General features: G+C 42.6%; 1 protein-coding gene across 2 annotated transcripts in view; it reads right to left on the bottom strand.

Annotated features, from left to right (window-relative positions):
* Positions 1–15,474, bottom strand: part of LOC144689791 (protein kinase C epsilon type) — a 689,374-nt gene that overhangs the window by 299,184 nt on the left and 374,716 nt on the right. For both annotated transcript variants that reach the window (XM_078557177.1, XM_078557176.1), the window contains one exon: positions 13,483–13,642. In XM_078557177.1, coding sequence (XP_078413303.1) covers positions 13,483–13,642 — 160 coding nt within the window. The remainder of the gene's footprint in view (positions 1–13,482; positions 13,643–15,474) is intronic.

Consider the following 15,474-nt stretch of genomic DNA (forward strand, 5'->3'; position numbering starts at 1 on the left):
AGAGAATTTGCTTCTGTTGTTCACAGCTGCTCATAGTATTACATTAGCAATACCATTCCTAAAAAAATCTGCAATTATTGCATTAAAGAAAGCCAGGAGCTGAGAAAGTTAATGAACAAGGGGTTAATTAAAAAATGAAACAATTCAAAGGAAATCAATTACATCTACATCTTATTTAAACAACTGGCACTTGAACTTCCATCAGGTTAAACTAGTATATTAGAAGGCAACAGCAGGTTTCCAGTAGATAGTAATAGAACTTCATGTTCTAATTTCCAATTTAATTGCAACTGCACTGTCTAAAGATTGACCACGAACTTCTCGGAGCCACAAGGGATAGGAATAAATGCTCACTTGTCAGTGTTGTGCATAGCTCGAGAAGAAATAAAAGAGCTGGAACAAATGAACAATTTGGTTTGTGTGGCTCTTTTCTGAAAAGTTTATTGGCTTCATAGCTAAAATGTCCTACCAAGGATACAATTCCAAGCCATATTATTTGAGACAACACCAAGGGTGACAAATAATTTACTCTATTAAATAAGCCAACAATATTGTTCTCCTGGACATGCATGGAATTTGTACTGACAAATAGTGTCAGGAAGACCAAAGTTATGGGCTAGGAAATACAGACTCCACATTTCATCAATAACCTCAACCTGGAGGTCGTAGACAGCTTTCCACACATTGGATCAACAATCACCAGCAGCCTGTCCCTTGATGCCAAAATCAGCAAGAGAATTGTCAAGGTCACAGCTGCCATGTCAAAGTCGAGGAGGTGAGTGTGACCAATAACAAACTACCCTGCAGCGCAAAAGAATCTTTTGGCACCCAGTTCAGGGTTGCTCAAAGATGGCGTGCACCTGTCAGCTTTATGCAGTTGTGTCTGAGGTCAGCGGTTTTCCTTGTTGAACTCTGTGGCACAAGGGAGGGGAACAGGAGAATGGCAGCTTACATCGATGTTCAGGACCGGAAAGGGTGAGTCAGGTGTGGAGTGGTGGTTTAATGGTTGGGGTTCAGGTACCTGGAGGAGTGGAAGAGAGATCCAGTGGAAGACAGAGATTAGGGCTGGGGGCCTGGAGGAGTGAAGAGGGAAGGGCCTGGCATCCTGAGTGTGGGGGGAGGTGAGGTGGGGGGGTGGGGACAGTCAAGGTAAGAAAATGAGGGACTGAAAGGGCAGAGGCAGTATTGTCCAAATGTAGGTCCATCTCAGTGTGTTGGCTGACAAGAGTCCTTTGAGGTCACCTATAACATTTCAATTACACTCACTGAGAGTGATCTTGGGCAATCTTCTTTACAATGCAAGAAGAGCAGGCCAGCTGATCCTGCAAGTTCAGCCATGTCCCACAGAGTGGTGAGTACAACACTAGACCTAACATGGGCATTCAATAAAGAGTGAACAAAAAAACACAACATTGTTTCTTCCACAATAAGGAAATGTCCCTAACTCCCCTGTAACCATCAGTGCATGCCAACCATGAGGCGTGCCAGTACAATTAGATCTCTGAATAAGCTAGCCTCAACAAATAAAGATGATGCACACATGGATTACGTGAAACCAATGTAATGTGAAATACTTACAAACAAAATTTAAATTTGAAAAAAACACCTGTGCTGCCTTTGTGCTTTCAATAAGTCTAACAACAATGGCAATGGAGTTGGACGGGAAAGTTTAGCTGTGATGCAGTGCCTACCTGTTTGACCAGGTGTGTGTTTTATAGCCCACCAGTAATTGCAGCATTTTCAGCTAATGGCGTGTTTCACCAATGAATAGCTTCCCGCACCATGGAATCACACGTGTCCCCCATGCATATACCAGCACCTAAAATTTCAATTGTAATCACATAGGAAATGGGAAAAAGCAAGAGAGAGGAAGTGGTACACATTTGCCGTTCCATTGTCTGGAATGGTATGCCACTGACAAAATTCCACCTATTAAATTGTCACTTTGTAGAATTTTACATGTAAATTAATGATAATTGACTGTTTTGCAATAAATGAGGCTTAAACTGAAGGTTTCTGTAATTCCATGCTGTCTTTCACAGAAAATTGAGGCAACTACTTTTTTTATGGCAAGAAAATTGGGACAAAAACCAATTATCCAGTAACCGGCTCTAAAATTAAGCCCCCAAAATTTCTACAGTATTGGTCCTTCCTGTGATCCATCGGTTGAGTCCCCAACCTCTTCATCAGTACATATTGTGAGCAATTTTGGGCCCCGTACCTCAGGAAGGATGTTCTGGCCCTGGAGAGGGTCCAGAGGCGGTTCACGAGAACGATCCCAGGAATGAAAGGCTTAACATATGATGAACGTTTGAGGACTCTGGGTCTATACTCGATGGAGTTTAGAAGGATGAGGGGGGATTTGATTGAAACTTACAGAATACTGAAAGGCCTGGATAGAGTGGACGTGGGGAAGATGTTTCCATTAGTAGGAGAGACTAGGACCCGAGGGCACAGCCTCAGAGTAAAGGGAAGACCTTTTAGAACAGAGATGAGGAGAAACTTCTTTAGCCAGAGAGTGGTGAATCTATGGAATTCATTGCCACAGAAGGCTGTGGAGGCCAGGTCATTGAGTGTATTTAAGACTGAGATAGATAGGTTCTTGATTGGTAAGGGGATCAAAGGTTACGGGGCAAAGGCGGGAGAATGGGGTTGAGAAACTTATCAGCCATGACTGAATGGCGGAGCAGACTCGATGGGCTGAATGGCCTAATTTCTGCTCCTATGTCTTATGGTCTTATATTATAATGACAGCAAATATTGCTGCGTCCCTGAATTTCCTAATTTTAGACTCAAACTCCGCTGGGGATAATTTAGAATGAGAGATATAGGGCAGAATTTTATCTTAGTAGATCCGCATGCAACAAGTGACAGGAAGTGGGTCAGGAATTTGTTTGTTCAGTCAGCGGGCTTTACATTGGTTCTTTAACTCAGCCACAGCATTAATACCTATTTCCGGTGTTGGGTTCCTATAACACAGAAAAAAAAAACTGTATATTTAAAAACTTTATTCTTATTGCCATTTTTTTTAAAAATTAGACTTTTTCCGCTGAACAAAGAAAATTAAGATGGCTGCTATAAGTCACCTGATCACAGGGTTGGCCCTCTGTCTGGGAGGGCCAACCAGCAGTTTCAAGAACAAAATAATTATTTGTTAAGTGTCTGGAATGTCACACTCGTTATGTCGAGAGAGCCACTAACAGATTCACATCACACTTGGGACTGTGCAGACCAATTGCAAAAGGAACTATGGGGATGTCATTTGCATGTGATAAGCCAACCTTTTGCTAGTGGAGTCAGTGGATTTGCTGAGACAATGGCTTCCCAAATGCCAGATCCTCAACATAGATGGCACCCCTTTCAACAACTAATGACTGAGGCATTATCAGCCCTGAAACCAAAGCCAATACCAGGCGCTGGATAAACATCCCTTTTGGAGTCATTGTGGAGAAGGCAGGTCACGTGGCCCAAGCCTCTGGCCTTTTCGGCAGTTTAATATTACATCTCTGGTCTTCATAGCCAGATGGCTAACATCAACTGGCAGAACTCCAGCAGCCAGGCTGGGTAAGCAGTCTCAACTCTACAAAGCCTGCTTCATTCTAAAAATCTCTGATCAACACCTGTCAAGTGGTCTCGACACAGAAAAGCCCATTATGCATCAGCATCATTTATTTCAAGGATTTTTGTTTTGTTTAACCAGCCAGAAACACATCGGAACAGAACCCCGCCGTGAAGGAAATACCCTCTGGACTCTGGCACGTATGTGAACTAATATTAATTTTTCTGCCATCTTTATATTGTAAAACTCTTTTCCTTTATTCCCTTTTTACTGTGTGAACATCCGGAGTGGGAAATGGCAAACACTTCTTTTTTTCAGGCTTTGTATTGTAAGAATAAACTAACCTTCTGAGTTAATCCTAACTCGAGTTTGCTGTGCATTATTAGTAAAATTGGATCACAAAAAACCGAGGGATTAGAAAAACACACCACCACCTACTCTTTCAAAAAACTAATTCAAAATACCTTCTGTTTACAGACAGATAGTAAGGGGAAATCAGTGCAGTTTGAACTTGCCCTCTCCTGTCTGTAACACAGAGTTTCCTGACCAATCAGAGAAAGCTGGTGGAATGACATGCCGAATCTATCAAAGGCAGTGGTCAGAATGGCTGAACAGGACATTGATTCCTGTGGCTTCAGCAGCCACAGTAATAGAGAGGAAACTGGGAAGGCCATGGACTCTTAGCTGGAGGTCCTGCTGCAGGATCAGACAGATTGCAGTGAAGTGATGTTTGCCTAGGGTCGGAGGAAGAGGTCAGCCTCTCAAAGCAAGCAGGCGTTAATGGCAGTGACTGAGGAAGTCAACAGCAGGAGTGTGGTCACTCCAACCTGGAGTTAATGCCTCAAAGGTTTCAAGGAGCTCATGATGGCAGGAGAGGTAATCAGCATAGCAATTTCAGACAACAAGCTCCACACTCTGACTTTCCCAACATCCTCCTGCACAGCACTCCTCAGGTCAACATACCTTGCAGCTCCACTCATTCCTTTCCCTCCAAGCACCTCCTTACATCCCGATCTGAACAGCCAATACTCACACTCACCCTCATCTTATTGCAATCTCACACTCATGCCTCACAGGTACCCGCTATAAATGTTGTCATTCCCTCTTCTCCAAACAATCCATTTCTCACAGCCACAAGTCTCTGTCTTCTCTCCATACAGGAGAAGAGAGTGCAGAACTACTGCCACTGGCAATGTCTGGCTGTCTGGTCCACTGGCAAGGGGGTCTTGCTCCAGGAAGCTGCAAACATCAGCAACAACTTGCTATAGATACCTGAGCTTCCTGAGGCACTGGGGCTGAGAGAGCTGATTCCCTGCCTGTAGACCCTGGATTGGGGATCTCACTTCCTTCAAGTGTATCTCTGTGTCCATCCCCTCTGCTTTGTGAAGCAAAGGCTCCTCACATGGCTGAGGAGAAGGCAGCTGGTGCTGGTGCTGCTCCTGGTATGGTTGGTGTTGCTGGTCCTCTTGTTTCTTAGCAGAGGTGCAAGGTAGGGCTGCATAAGCCGATCCCAAGCCTTGAAGGCTGGCAGCAAGGAAATTTCTATAGATCAAGGTGAGTGAATTTCTAGACAGGTGAACTGACTTCCAAGAAGTTGGAATCACCTGTCAAGAAGTAAGACCACCAGCTTCTCAACTAGGCATGGCTGCAGTTCTTCAGCTTCACTGTTTGAAAGCTTCCCAACCAGTCAGTTTCTCTGGAGGAGCTCTCCACTGTGCTCTTGCCTGACTGAACCTGATGCGTTCCACATAACCTGGGAAACCGATGAATTAGCTGTTAAAGTCAGAATATGGGTTACATTCTGTTAATTGCCTTTTTGAATATTTCAATCACTTACCCAATAGGTCCCTCTCCCCTTGATGCAGGGACAGCATTGAGCCAGTGTCCCTCTCCCCTCAGTGCAGGGGCAGCACTGAGCCAGTGTCCCTCTCCCTTCGGTGCAGGGGCAGCACTGAGCCAGTGTCCCTCTCCCCTCGATGCAGGGACAGCACTGAGCCAGTGTCCCTCTCCCCTCGGTGCAGGGACAGCACTGAGCCAGTGTCCCTCTCCCCTCGGTGCAGGGGCAGCACTGAGCCAGTGTCCCTCTCCCCTCGATGAAGGGACAGCACTGAGCCAGTGTCCCTCTCCCCTCGGTGCAGGGACAGCACTGAGCCAGTGTCCCTCTCCCCTCGGTGCAGGGGCAGCACTGAGCCAGTGTCCCTCTCCCCTCGGTGCAGGGGCAGCACTGAGCCAGTGTCCCTCTCCCCTCGGTGCAGGGGCAGCACTGAGCCAGTGTCCCTCTCCCCTCGGTGCAGTGGGCCTGAAGATTGCTGAAACTTTCATTACTGCAATTACTGCAGCTGGAGAAGACTTTTTGGAGGTAAGTTCTTTACTTTTTGCTTTCTGCCTAAATAACCTTGTGCTTGTTGCTTATTTCACTTGTCTGTGGGAATGTGAGACTACTAGCCGCACCCGCCCCCCAACCCCACCCCCCCCAGCCACCAGGCCCTTCAATAATCTCAGAAGTCGACCTTAAAGTCTGCATCTCAAACTGTGCATCGTTTCACAAGGAGTCTGTTTAGCTGAGCACCCATCAGCTCTAGGTTCCATAATACTGAAACATTAGGCAATTTTCTCCTTATCCTATTTTATGAAGGTGGTATATTGTCAGTCTATGCTAGGAAAGTGAATCATCCCTATCCAATTCTCTAGCTGTCATGTGCTCTGTGATTCATAAGATATCACATCTTTACTCGTACTATCTAAATACTCCACACCCCAAAGTGAAAGTCACTGAGCTGCTGCGAGGAAGTGAGAAGACAAATGACAGAAGCGGTAAAAATGAGGGGGCTGTGGCAGAGGAATATGGAGCAATATGCTGGTCCAGGAATCCATATGTAGGCTTGACAGCAAATTCCTCTCCTTCCTCATGATCATCATCACCCTTACCACTTTCATCATCATTGTATAGGGATGAGAATGGGTGAAGACAAAGGTCTGAATAATTTTTGTGACAAGGAATCATGTACACATTGTAGTGCAAAGCAGCAAAGTCACTACAGTGTGAGAGGCTGGAAAATGATAGCATTTTTTATGATTTGAAGAGAAATGCAAATGCTTCTAGGCCACTACAAATGGGTGGAGTTATTAAACTTCAACTAGGTAGAAACATTAGCTTTCCCTTTGTTTACCTTCTATTATTGTCAAGACCAATGCATTTGTATCAAGTGCATTGATACACTTGAGTGACCTCAGCATTTCAGCCTTCACTGCAGCTAGTGCATGTAATACACACTGAAGTCTATACTGACAGCAAATTTGACCTTTCTGGATTGATCTTGCATCTCACAACAGGTTAGTTCCTTGATAGCTGTGGTGTCCCTTCTGACTTCCTGAATGTCTCTTACAGGCATCGTGTAGTTGCAACATGATTGAATGCATTTGGTGAAGAGTGTCAATTGATGACTGTCTCCATTGTGTGGGTGATGCAAAGATGTGATGGTAGTGTTGTAAGGTGTTGGGCATAGTTCAGATTGTCTTATGATATAATTAAGGGTATTCATATTCTTAGGTAGTTCAACAGTAAGTATTTATTATCTAATAGAAACTATATACATGGGTACAGTAAAGGTCCAAGCTAGGAGTTATCTTCAGGCTTGCTTTGACACACAGTTCTGTCCAAAACTACACTGACGCTTAGATGAGGGCCATGTGTTCTCTTACGTCACTGTGTGGTCGGTACTGTACTCAGTCCCACGTTAACCCTTTATGTGCCAGACCCTGACACTACACCTGCCCCCAATACTTTATCCAATGTATTTGTTATCCCAGTTTACCCCATGTATTACATCATTACTACTACCCCATCTCCTCCCTCTCAAGCCTCTGAGTTCATAGATTCAGGCAGCCTGGAGACCCTATAACCCTTCCATATCTTGTTCTCACTTCTGTCAGGGGAGTGGTAGGCTCTGTCGCTACAGGTAAGCTTTGTTGAATTGGGGGTTGTTCTGGCATCTGGGTATCTTTTCATCCCCTCTTTCCATTCTTTGGCATTGAATTGCTCTTTGTTGATTCCCCAATTGTGGTGATAGATGGTGGTTGGTTCATTCCACTCTTTATGGGACAGGAGAACTTTGGGCTTGTCTCTATATGTATTTTTCTCCACTTCCTTCTTGTGAATTGCTATGACGCACACTGGGATGGAAGATGGCTCTTCCTGTTGTGAGGGCCTGACTTAATAGTAAGCTCACCTTTGCATTTGGCTATGTGGTGTGTTGTCGCCAGTAGGTGGCTGCTATTCAATTCCAGCATTGTTTGTGCACTGTAATGCTAACTGGGGATTTCAGCATCTGCTCTGTGGTCTCAGGGTTTGTCTCTCCAACTGGCATTGGAGCCCGAGGTTGAGGCACTTCTAGTTGCTGGCTCCTTTCTTGGCTGTCATCTACTCGAAGTGTAATGGTAACCATCTGAGTGGTGGGTTAGTCTGACCAATGAGGGGCTTCTGGGACTTGTAACGAAAATGGACTAATCTGCTCTGCAAAGAGAGAAGACAATTCAGAGCTGTAGCCTCAGTTGAGAAAATCTTTCCTGTTGGAGCTCTTGGGAACTTGCAGTTCTGTATAATTTACAACAGTGGTTGTCTTGACATCTTCTGTCATTTTGAGGAGACTCAGGGCTACACAGGCATCTCTGCTCAAGAGAGAAAAAAACTGGTTGTGGATAACGTACATCAGCTCGAAAGTTTGTCTTCTGTCATACCATAATGCTTCCAGAATGATACCTATGACCAGAAGTCAGATTCCTCTGGGCCCATAAAGTGGTGTGTCAGTTGTTCAAAGCCAGAGCATAAGACCATAAGATGTAGGAACAGAAGTAGGCCATTCGGCCCATCGAATCTGCTCCACCATTCAATGAGATCATGGCTGATCTGATAATCCTTAACTCCCCTTTCTGCCTTTTCCCCATAACCCTTGATTCCCTTACTGATTAAAAATCTGTCTATTGCAGCCTTGAACATACTTAATGACCCAGCCTCTACAGCGCTCTGCGGTAAAGAGTTCCACAGATTCACTACCCTCTGAGAGAGAGATTCCTCCTCATTCCTGTCTTAAATGGATGACCCCTTACTCTGAGATTATGCCCTTTGGTCCTAGACTCTCCCATAAGGGGAAACAACTTCTCAGCATCTACCCTGTCCAGCCCTCTAAGAATCTTATATGTTTCAATAAGGTCACCTCTCATTCTTCTAAATTTCAAAGAGTACAGGCCCAACCTGCTCAACCTCTCCTCATAAGAAAATCCCCCCATACCCGGGATCAACCTAGTGAACCTTCTCTGGACTGCCTCCAATGCCAGTATATCTTTCCTTAGATAAGGGGACCAAACTGTTCACAATATTCTAGGTGTGGTCTAACTAGTGCCTAGTATTGTTTTAGCAAGACTTCCTATTTTTATACTCCATTCCCTTTGAAATAAAGGCCAACATTCCATTTGCCTTCCCTATTACCTGCTGAACTTGTATGTTAGCTTTTTGGGATTCGTGCACAAGGACTCCCAAATCCCTCTGTGCTGCAGCCTTCTGCAGTCTTTCTCCATTTAAATAGTATTCAGCTCCTCTATTCTTCCTGCCAAAGTGAATAACCTCACATTTTCCCACATTATATTCCATCTGCCAAGTTTTTTTCCCACTCACTTAACCTGTCTACATCCTTCTTTAGACTCTTTGTGTCATCCTCACCACTTGCCTTCCCAGCTATTTTTGTGTTATCTGCAAACTTGGCAATATTACATTCACTCTCCTCATCTAAGTCATTAATATATATTGTTGTAAATAATTGTGGCCCCAGCAATGATCCCTGTGGCACTCCACTAGTTACAGGTTGCCATCCTGAAAATGCCCCCCTTATCACAACACTCTGTCTTCTATTAGTTAGCTGATCCTCTATCCATACTAATATATTACCCCCAACACCACAGGCTCTTATCTTATTAAGTAGCCTTATGTGCAGTACTTTATCAAATGCCTTTGGAAATCCAAATATATTACATCTACTGGTTCCCCTTTATTTATCCTGCTTCTTACTTCCTCAGAGAGTTCTAATAACTTTGTCAGGCATGACTTCCCCTTCATGAAGCCATGTTGACTCTGACTCTGGTTATATTGTGCATTTCTGAATGCCCTACTATTACATCCTTTATAATAGACTCTAACATTTTCACAATGATGGGTGTTAAGCTAACTGGCCTATAGTTACCTGTTTTTTATCTCCCTCCCATTATAAGGGCGTTACAGTGACAGTTTTCCAATCTTCTGGGACTTATCCAGAATCTAAGGTTTCTTGGAAGATTACTACCAGTGCATCCACTATTTGTGTAGTTACTTCCTTTAATATCCTGGGATGCAACCCATCAGGTTCGGGGAACTTATCGGCCTTTAGCCCCATTAGTTTCCCTAATACTTTTTCTTGAGTGATAGTTATTATATTAATTTCCTCCCTGCCTTTTGCCCCTTGATTATTTTGTATTTTTGTAATGTTATTGGTGTTTTCTACCATGAAGACTGATGCAAAATATTTATTCAACTCCTCTGCCATTTCCTGGTTCCCCATTATTATTTCCCCAGCCTCATTCTCTAAGGGACTATGTTCACTTTGGCCTCTCTCTTCCTTCTTATATAGTTAAAGAAGCTCTTACTGTCTGTTTTTATATTACTTGTTAATTTACCCTCAAAGTTTATTTTCTCCCTCTTTATTATTTATTGCTCATCTCTTGTTGGTTTTTAAAACTTTCCCAATCCTCTGGCCTACCACTAACCTTTGCCACATTGTATGTTTTTTCTTTCAATTTGATATTATCCTTAACTTCCTTGGTTAGCCATGGTTGGTTTATCCCCTTCCTAGAATCCTTCTACCTCACTGAGATATATCTTTGTTGTGAGTCTTGAACTATTTTCTTAAATGTCTGCCTTTGTTCATCAACCGTCTTTTCCGCCAAACTCCTTTCCCAGTCCACTCCAGCCAACTCTACCCTCATTCCTTTGTAATTACCCTTATTTAAGTTTAGCACAGTTTTTTCCGACCCAAGTTTCTCACTCAAACTGAATGCTAAATTCTACCATGTTATGGTCACTGTTTCCTAGGTCTCTAGGTCCAGAGGTCTCTTAGCCACAGTTCTTAGTCTGATAGGGCCGTAACACTGGTTCCTGTGTCCAACTTAATGTTCGTGAGATGGCCATTAACTGAGCTATCTGCATTCCAGAATGAACATCCAGGAACTTTGATCTCACCCAAGCAGCATGTGTCCTCTTGGTGCGCTGTCTCAACCTCACAAATCCTCATCTGATCTTCTGCGTGTTTTGAAGTTTTAGCTTTGCACAACTTCCTGAAGTGTCCTATTCGGTTACACTGAAAGCATTGGGCTAAAGTTGCCTGACTTTGCTCCACAGCACTGTCATGGTTGCTCTACTGGTCTGTTAGGGTAATGCTTCCCTTGGCCTGGAGTGTTCCTGTTTCTGTGCTCTTTCACTAGCTGGACAGTGGAGTTTACTTTGCACCACGGTTTCCTTTCTCCCCTTAACATGGATCTGTGCTGCAAACAGGTTTAAGATTGCCTGACAACTTGGATGGTTTTTTCAAGGGTTCTATCTTCTTTCGCTTGAAGCATGTCATCTGCCACTCGTTCAACTATTCTATCCCTGATTAGCTCAGATTTCATGTTACCGTAATCAAAGCCTTCAGCTATTCTGTAAAGCTGGTTAATTAAGGAGTCAACCGGTTCTGCTGGCTATTGAACATGTTTATTCAATTTAACTTTTTTTTCAGGACTTGTGCTGTACAGAAATTTAAAATAGTTAGCTGAGCGCTGTTGGGTCTGCTGACTCTTCACACTATGGGTATTGAAGCTGGGCTTCCATGGGATTCAATGCAGTCTTCTGCTGCAGTGAGGAATTTAATTTCTGCCTTTGGCTTCCAAGTATTTTCTCTGGCGATTTCCTTTTGCACCTTCGCTTCTTGAGCTTTTCTTCAGGTCAGAATGCTTCTTTGGTTTTTTCCTTCAGCTTTCCAGGATTTTAATTTGTCTCTGCGAGGTTTTGAGTTGTTCCATTCGCTGCCGCAGTGTTGTAAGGCATTGGGCATTGTTCAGTAGGTCTTATTAAGGTCTTCGTAGTCTTAGGTAGTTCAACAGTAAGTATTTATTAACGACTAGAAACTATATACATAGGTACAGTAAAGGTCCAAGCTAGGGGCTGTCTCCATGCTTGCTTCTATACACTGTTCGGTCCGACAGTACACTGATCCCTAGGTGCGGGTCATGTGTTCTCTTACATCACTGTGTGGGCAGTACTGTACTCAGTCCCACGTTAACCTTTTATGTGCCAGATCCTTATACTACAGGTATCACCCTACTGAAGTAGAGGAATGGGTTTTAAGATTCGCCATGCAAGTGCTGTTAGGGGAGATGCTACACATACTGTTAGATCTCAACTGTGTGACCTTTTAAACACCCAATAACTGTGATGGGTTAGTTGTGGAGCTTTTAATTTTCAAGAGTGAAGAATGCACTAGGGCCCACAGTGCCCCAAGTGAAAAGGGAACAGCAGTCAATGAGTTAACGTGCCAGCTCTTGTCAGGTCATTAAACTTATAGTACTGGTCTGCAGGACTGGCAGTAAGATAGCTGGCAGTACAACCTCCTTCTGCATGACATGAGAAAAATGTGTGAACATTTCCTCCTGTGCTGACCCAGAAGTCTGTTTCTCTTATGTTCACTCTCCTCAATTGGGTTTGGGGGTCAGTCTCAATGACATTTTGAGCTCTTTTGTTCTTCGTTCCACTGCCTTTGTCCTTCTTCCAGCTCTCTGTGCCAGATGCTCCAGTGGAATTCATACTTGAAAAGTCGGCAAATTGACACGTATCAGTGAGCTGTGTGATCAAAAGCCTTTCCTGCTTACCTGCTGCTGCAACCTGTCAGACTTAGCTTTTTAAAGATTGCATTCTGATTTCAAAGCACTCCTGGCACATTATTACCATTTCACATGTGATTTGTACCAGAGATCATCCACTAAATGTGGGTATAAGGTGGCATCTGAAGTTTAGGCAGATTTAGCTCTGTTGAGCATCAGTGGCATAGCTCTTGACACTCTGGTGTAAGTCCAACAAACTCACCACATGGAATTTCACAGACAACACTTTTAGCTGGACTTTTTGTATGAATTACCTTATTCTTATATTTTCAAACTGTAATACAGCACAAGTTAGTCGTAAATTTACATATACCTACAGCCTTTGAATGCTTTCACTTTGAACGTCTATGGCCATTGAACACTTTCACTTTGAAGTAACATTTCTCCACTTTAACATAAGCTACTGTCTACTGTCACACTAATAAATTAGGGTTCAAAAATATATAACATTGCTATATGCAGGCCTCTATATTACACAGCCATGGAGTTCTTAAGCATTGTACCTTTCTCTTATCAACAATTAAAATCAAATGCCTCTAATGCTTAATCTGGAATGTATAATCTACAACATATCACTATAAATATATTTGCAGGTTCTCATTCTTTTCCTAACCTGTTCCATTTACTATACACTATTATTTCACAATTATTCGTCAAATTCTCCAATTTATGTGCATTGTTGTTTAGCACCATGTTTAGAAATGCAATAATTGCTAATAATATACAATTTTAAGTCTTTCCTTTTACGAAGTCATGTCAATAATAAACATTCACAAGAGCTTTAATGATATCAGAGCCAGCATTAGGGAGCTTGTAGGGTAGTGTATTTATTTTTCCAGTTGGTTTGTCTTCATTCATGCGTGATCTTACACTTTCACCTTACTAAAGCATTACCTCAGGTCATCTGCAAAAACAAGTTGCAACATAATGTAGCATTTCTTCATGACTTTTTTTTTTGCCTTTGACAACTTTCTTGCTCTTACCAAATAAAGTCCCGACAATGTGAACAATATGTTGGTTGTCTAAGATAGGTGGCCATAAACTTGTGCCCATTGACCTGATGGACCCTGCGCCGTACAGCTCCTTGTCTCTTCCTGGGCCGCATTCGTTCTCTGAACACGCGTTCTTCATTCTCCTTTGGTGCTGCAGAAAGCAAGAAAATGATTACTGAAACAAATCTGAAGGGCTGAGATAACAAAATCCGGGGAGAGATTCACCTCCTGGTTGCTCACTCTCCTGGCATAAAATCAGCGTGGGCCTTCCAAATTTCCATGAAGATTGCCATGTTCAAAATGAGTCTGATCCCATATTGGCTTGGGTGGCATCTCAAAGGCCAGCACACCCACCTGAAACAGGCACTGGTTTTAGGATCTCAAATGTGAAATTCAGGTATGGATGGACAGAGCTTTCCTTATCTTGTTACACCAGGCATGGGGCAATCAATCCTTAAAATGGCCACTGCAGGTTGATCAGAACGACGCAAAGCAAATTTTCAGGTTTAGTTTTGCGGACCACAAAAAAAATTGTAATCCACTGCTGGCGCTTTTGAAGCCCACTGCCCCCAAGATTATCTCATTCCCTCCCCGCCACCCTAGACCTGCTGTTTAGCTCTGCAAGTGTGCTGGCTGATTGCCTGCCCTCTCCAGTCGGCAAGCTGTAGTGCCCACAGTTCACTGGTGGCATTTAAATAAGCCAAATTTGATAATGGACCTCAGGGCAAGCTTAATTTCACTGCAATTATCTTTGGTGGAGCACAGCAATGTTTCTATGCCAATTTTTTAGCACTTTTACTATTCGTACTTTCTAATCGGACACTATTGCACCAACACATTGCATCACAGAGTGGTAGGCTGGATGTTCATGATTCCTCAAACACTGGCTTTTCTCATACAGACCTCAGTGGGACCACGTAGAGGAGGAGCTTCCACAGAGGAAGTCAGAGTGCAAATTAACACATGTCCATCTTGAACTAATCTTAGTTCTAAAGAGAAATTGGTCGATTAGACTGCCTACTTATCCTCAATCAGGGCATGGTGCAATACACTAGAAAAATGGATGAGAAGATACCTAGGAATGGTTTTGGAAAGGTGCAATGAAATTTATATTAATAATAAAAATTAGGGGGCAAAGTTATACTCTACAGCTGCATAAATTTTCTCATGTTCTTATTCTATAAATAGAAATAAAAATATATGGAAATAAATTGTTGCCAATAATTGAAGCAGATGAATAATTCAACTGGCGCAAGAGGTGTTTACCACAAAACGAGTGAAACCCATTGGTGCACCGTCTAAGAGCAATGTGTGCAATTAACACCTGGAGTGCAGTTAATTAATCCTACTTTTTTTGAACACACATTTACAGGAGATACTACAGTATCCAGACCCTATTTTCAAAAGCATGGATATTTTATGCAATGGTTGTGGGATATATAGCTGTACCAACTACATCAGAAGTGGTCAGGTCCAGAAGATGCAAAAGTTATAATTCCAGAATTACTCATAAAAACTGAAGGCCCTATAGATTCTACATGCCCAAATTTTTAAAAGTTATATTTTAAAATTCCAAGGAAGGCTATTTTTAAAGGGGAATATTTCCTCAAAATTTAGTGAAAGGGTGAAAATATTCTTTTCAATCTAAGTTTTCACACACCTAAAAAAAGTTAATTTAAAACCTCTTTTTTTTCTCTGCTTAGCATCACAGTTACACTGCTTGAAACATAGCACAACGTTTGGGTGTAAATTAATGTTAAAATAGATCATAAATTGCACCAATGTCACAATTTTGATTCTCATTAAAAACAAACTGTAATTCGCAACAGCACATAAAGTCATATGTTTTTAATAAGGGGAATTAAAAATATGCACAAGGTGTAACATATGTCCATATTATAATAAGGGCACCATAAACATGCATAAGGTGTGACTTATAACCATAATGAGAGGAATTTAAATATAGTTAAGGCATGACTTACA

This window comes from Cetorhinus maximus, chromosome 14 (assembly GCF_964194155.1).
Source record: "Cetorhinus maximus chromosome 14, sCetMax3.hap1.1, whole genome shotgun sequence".
Lineage (NCBI taxonomy): Eukaryota > Metazoa > Chordata > Chondrichthyes > Lamniformes > Cetorhinidae > Cetorhinus > Cetorhinus maximus.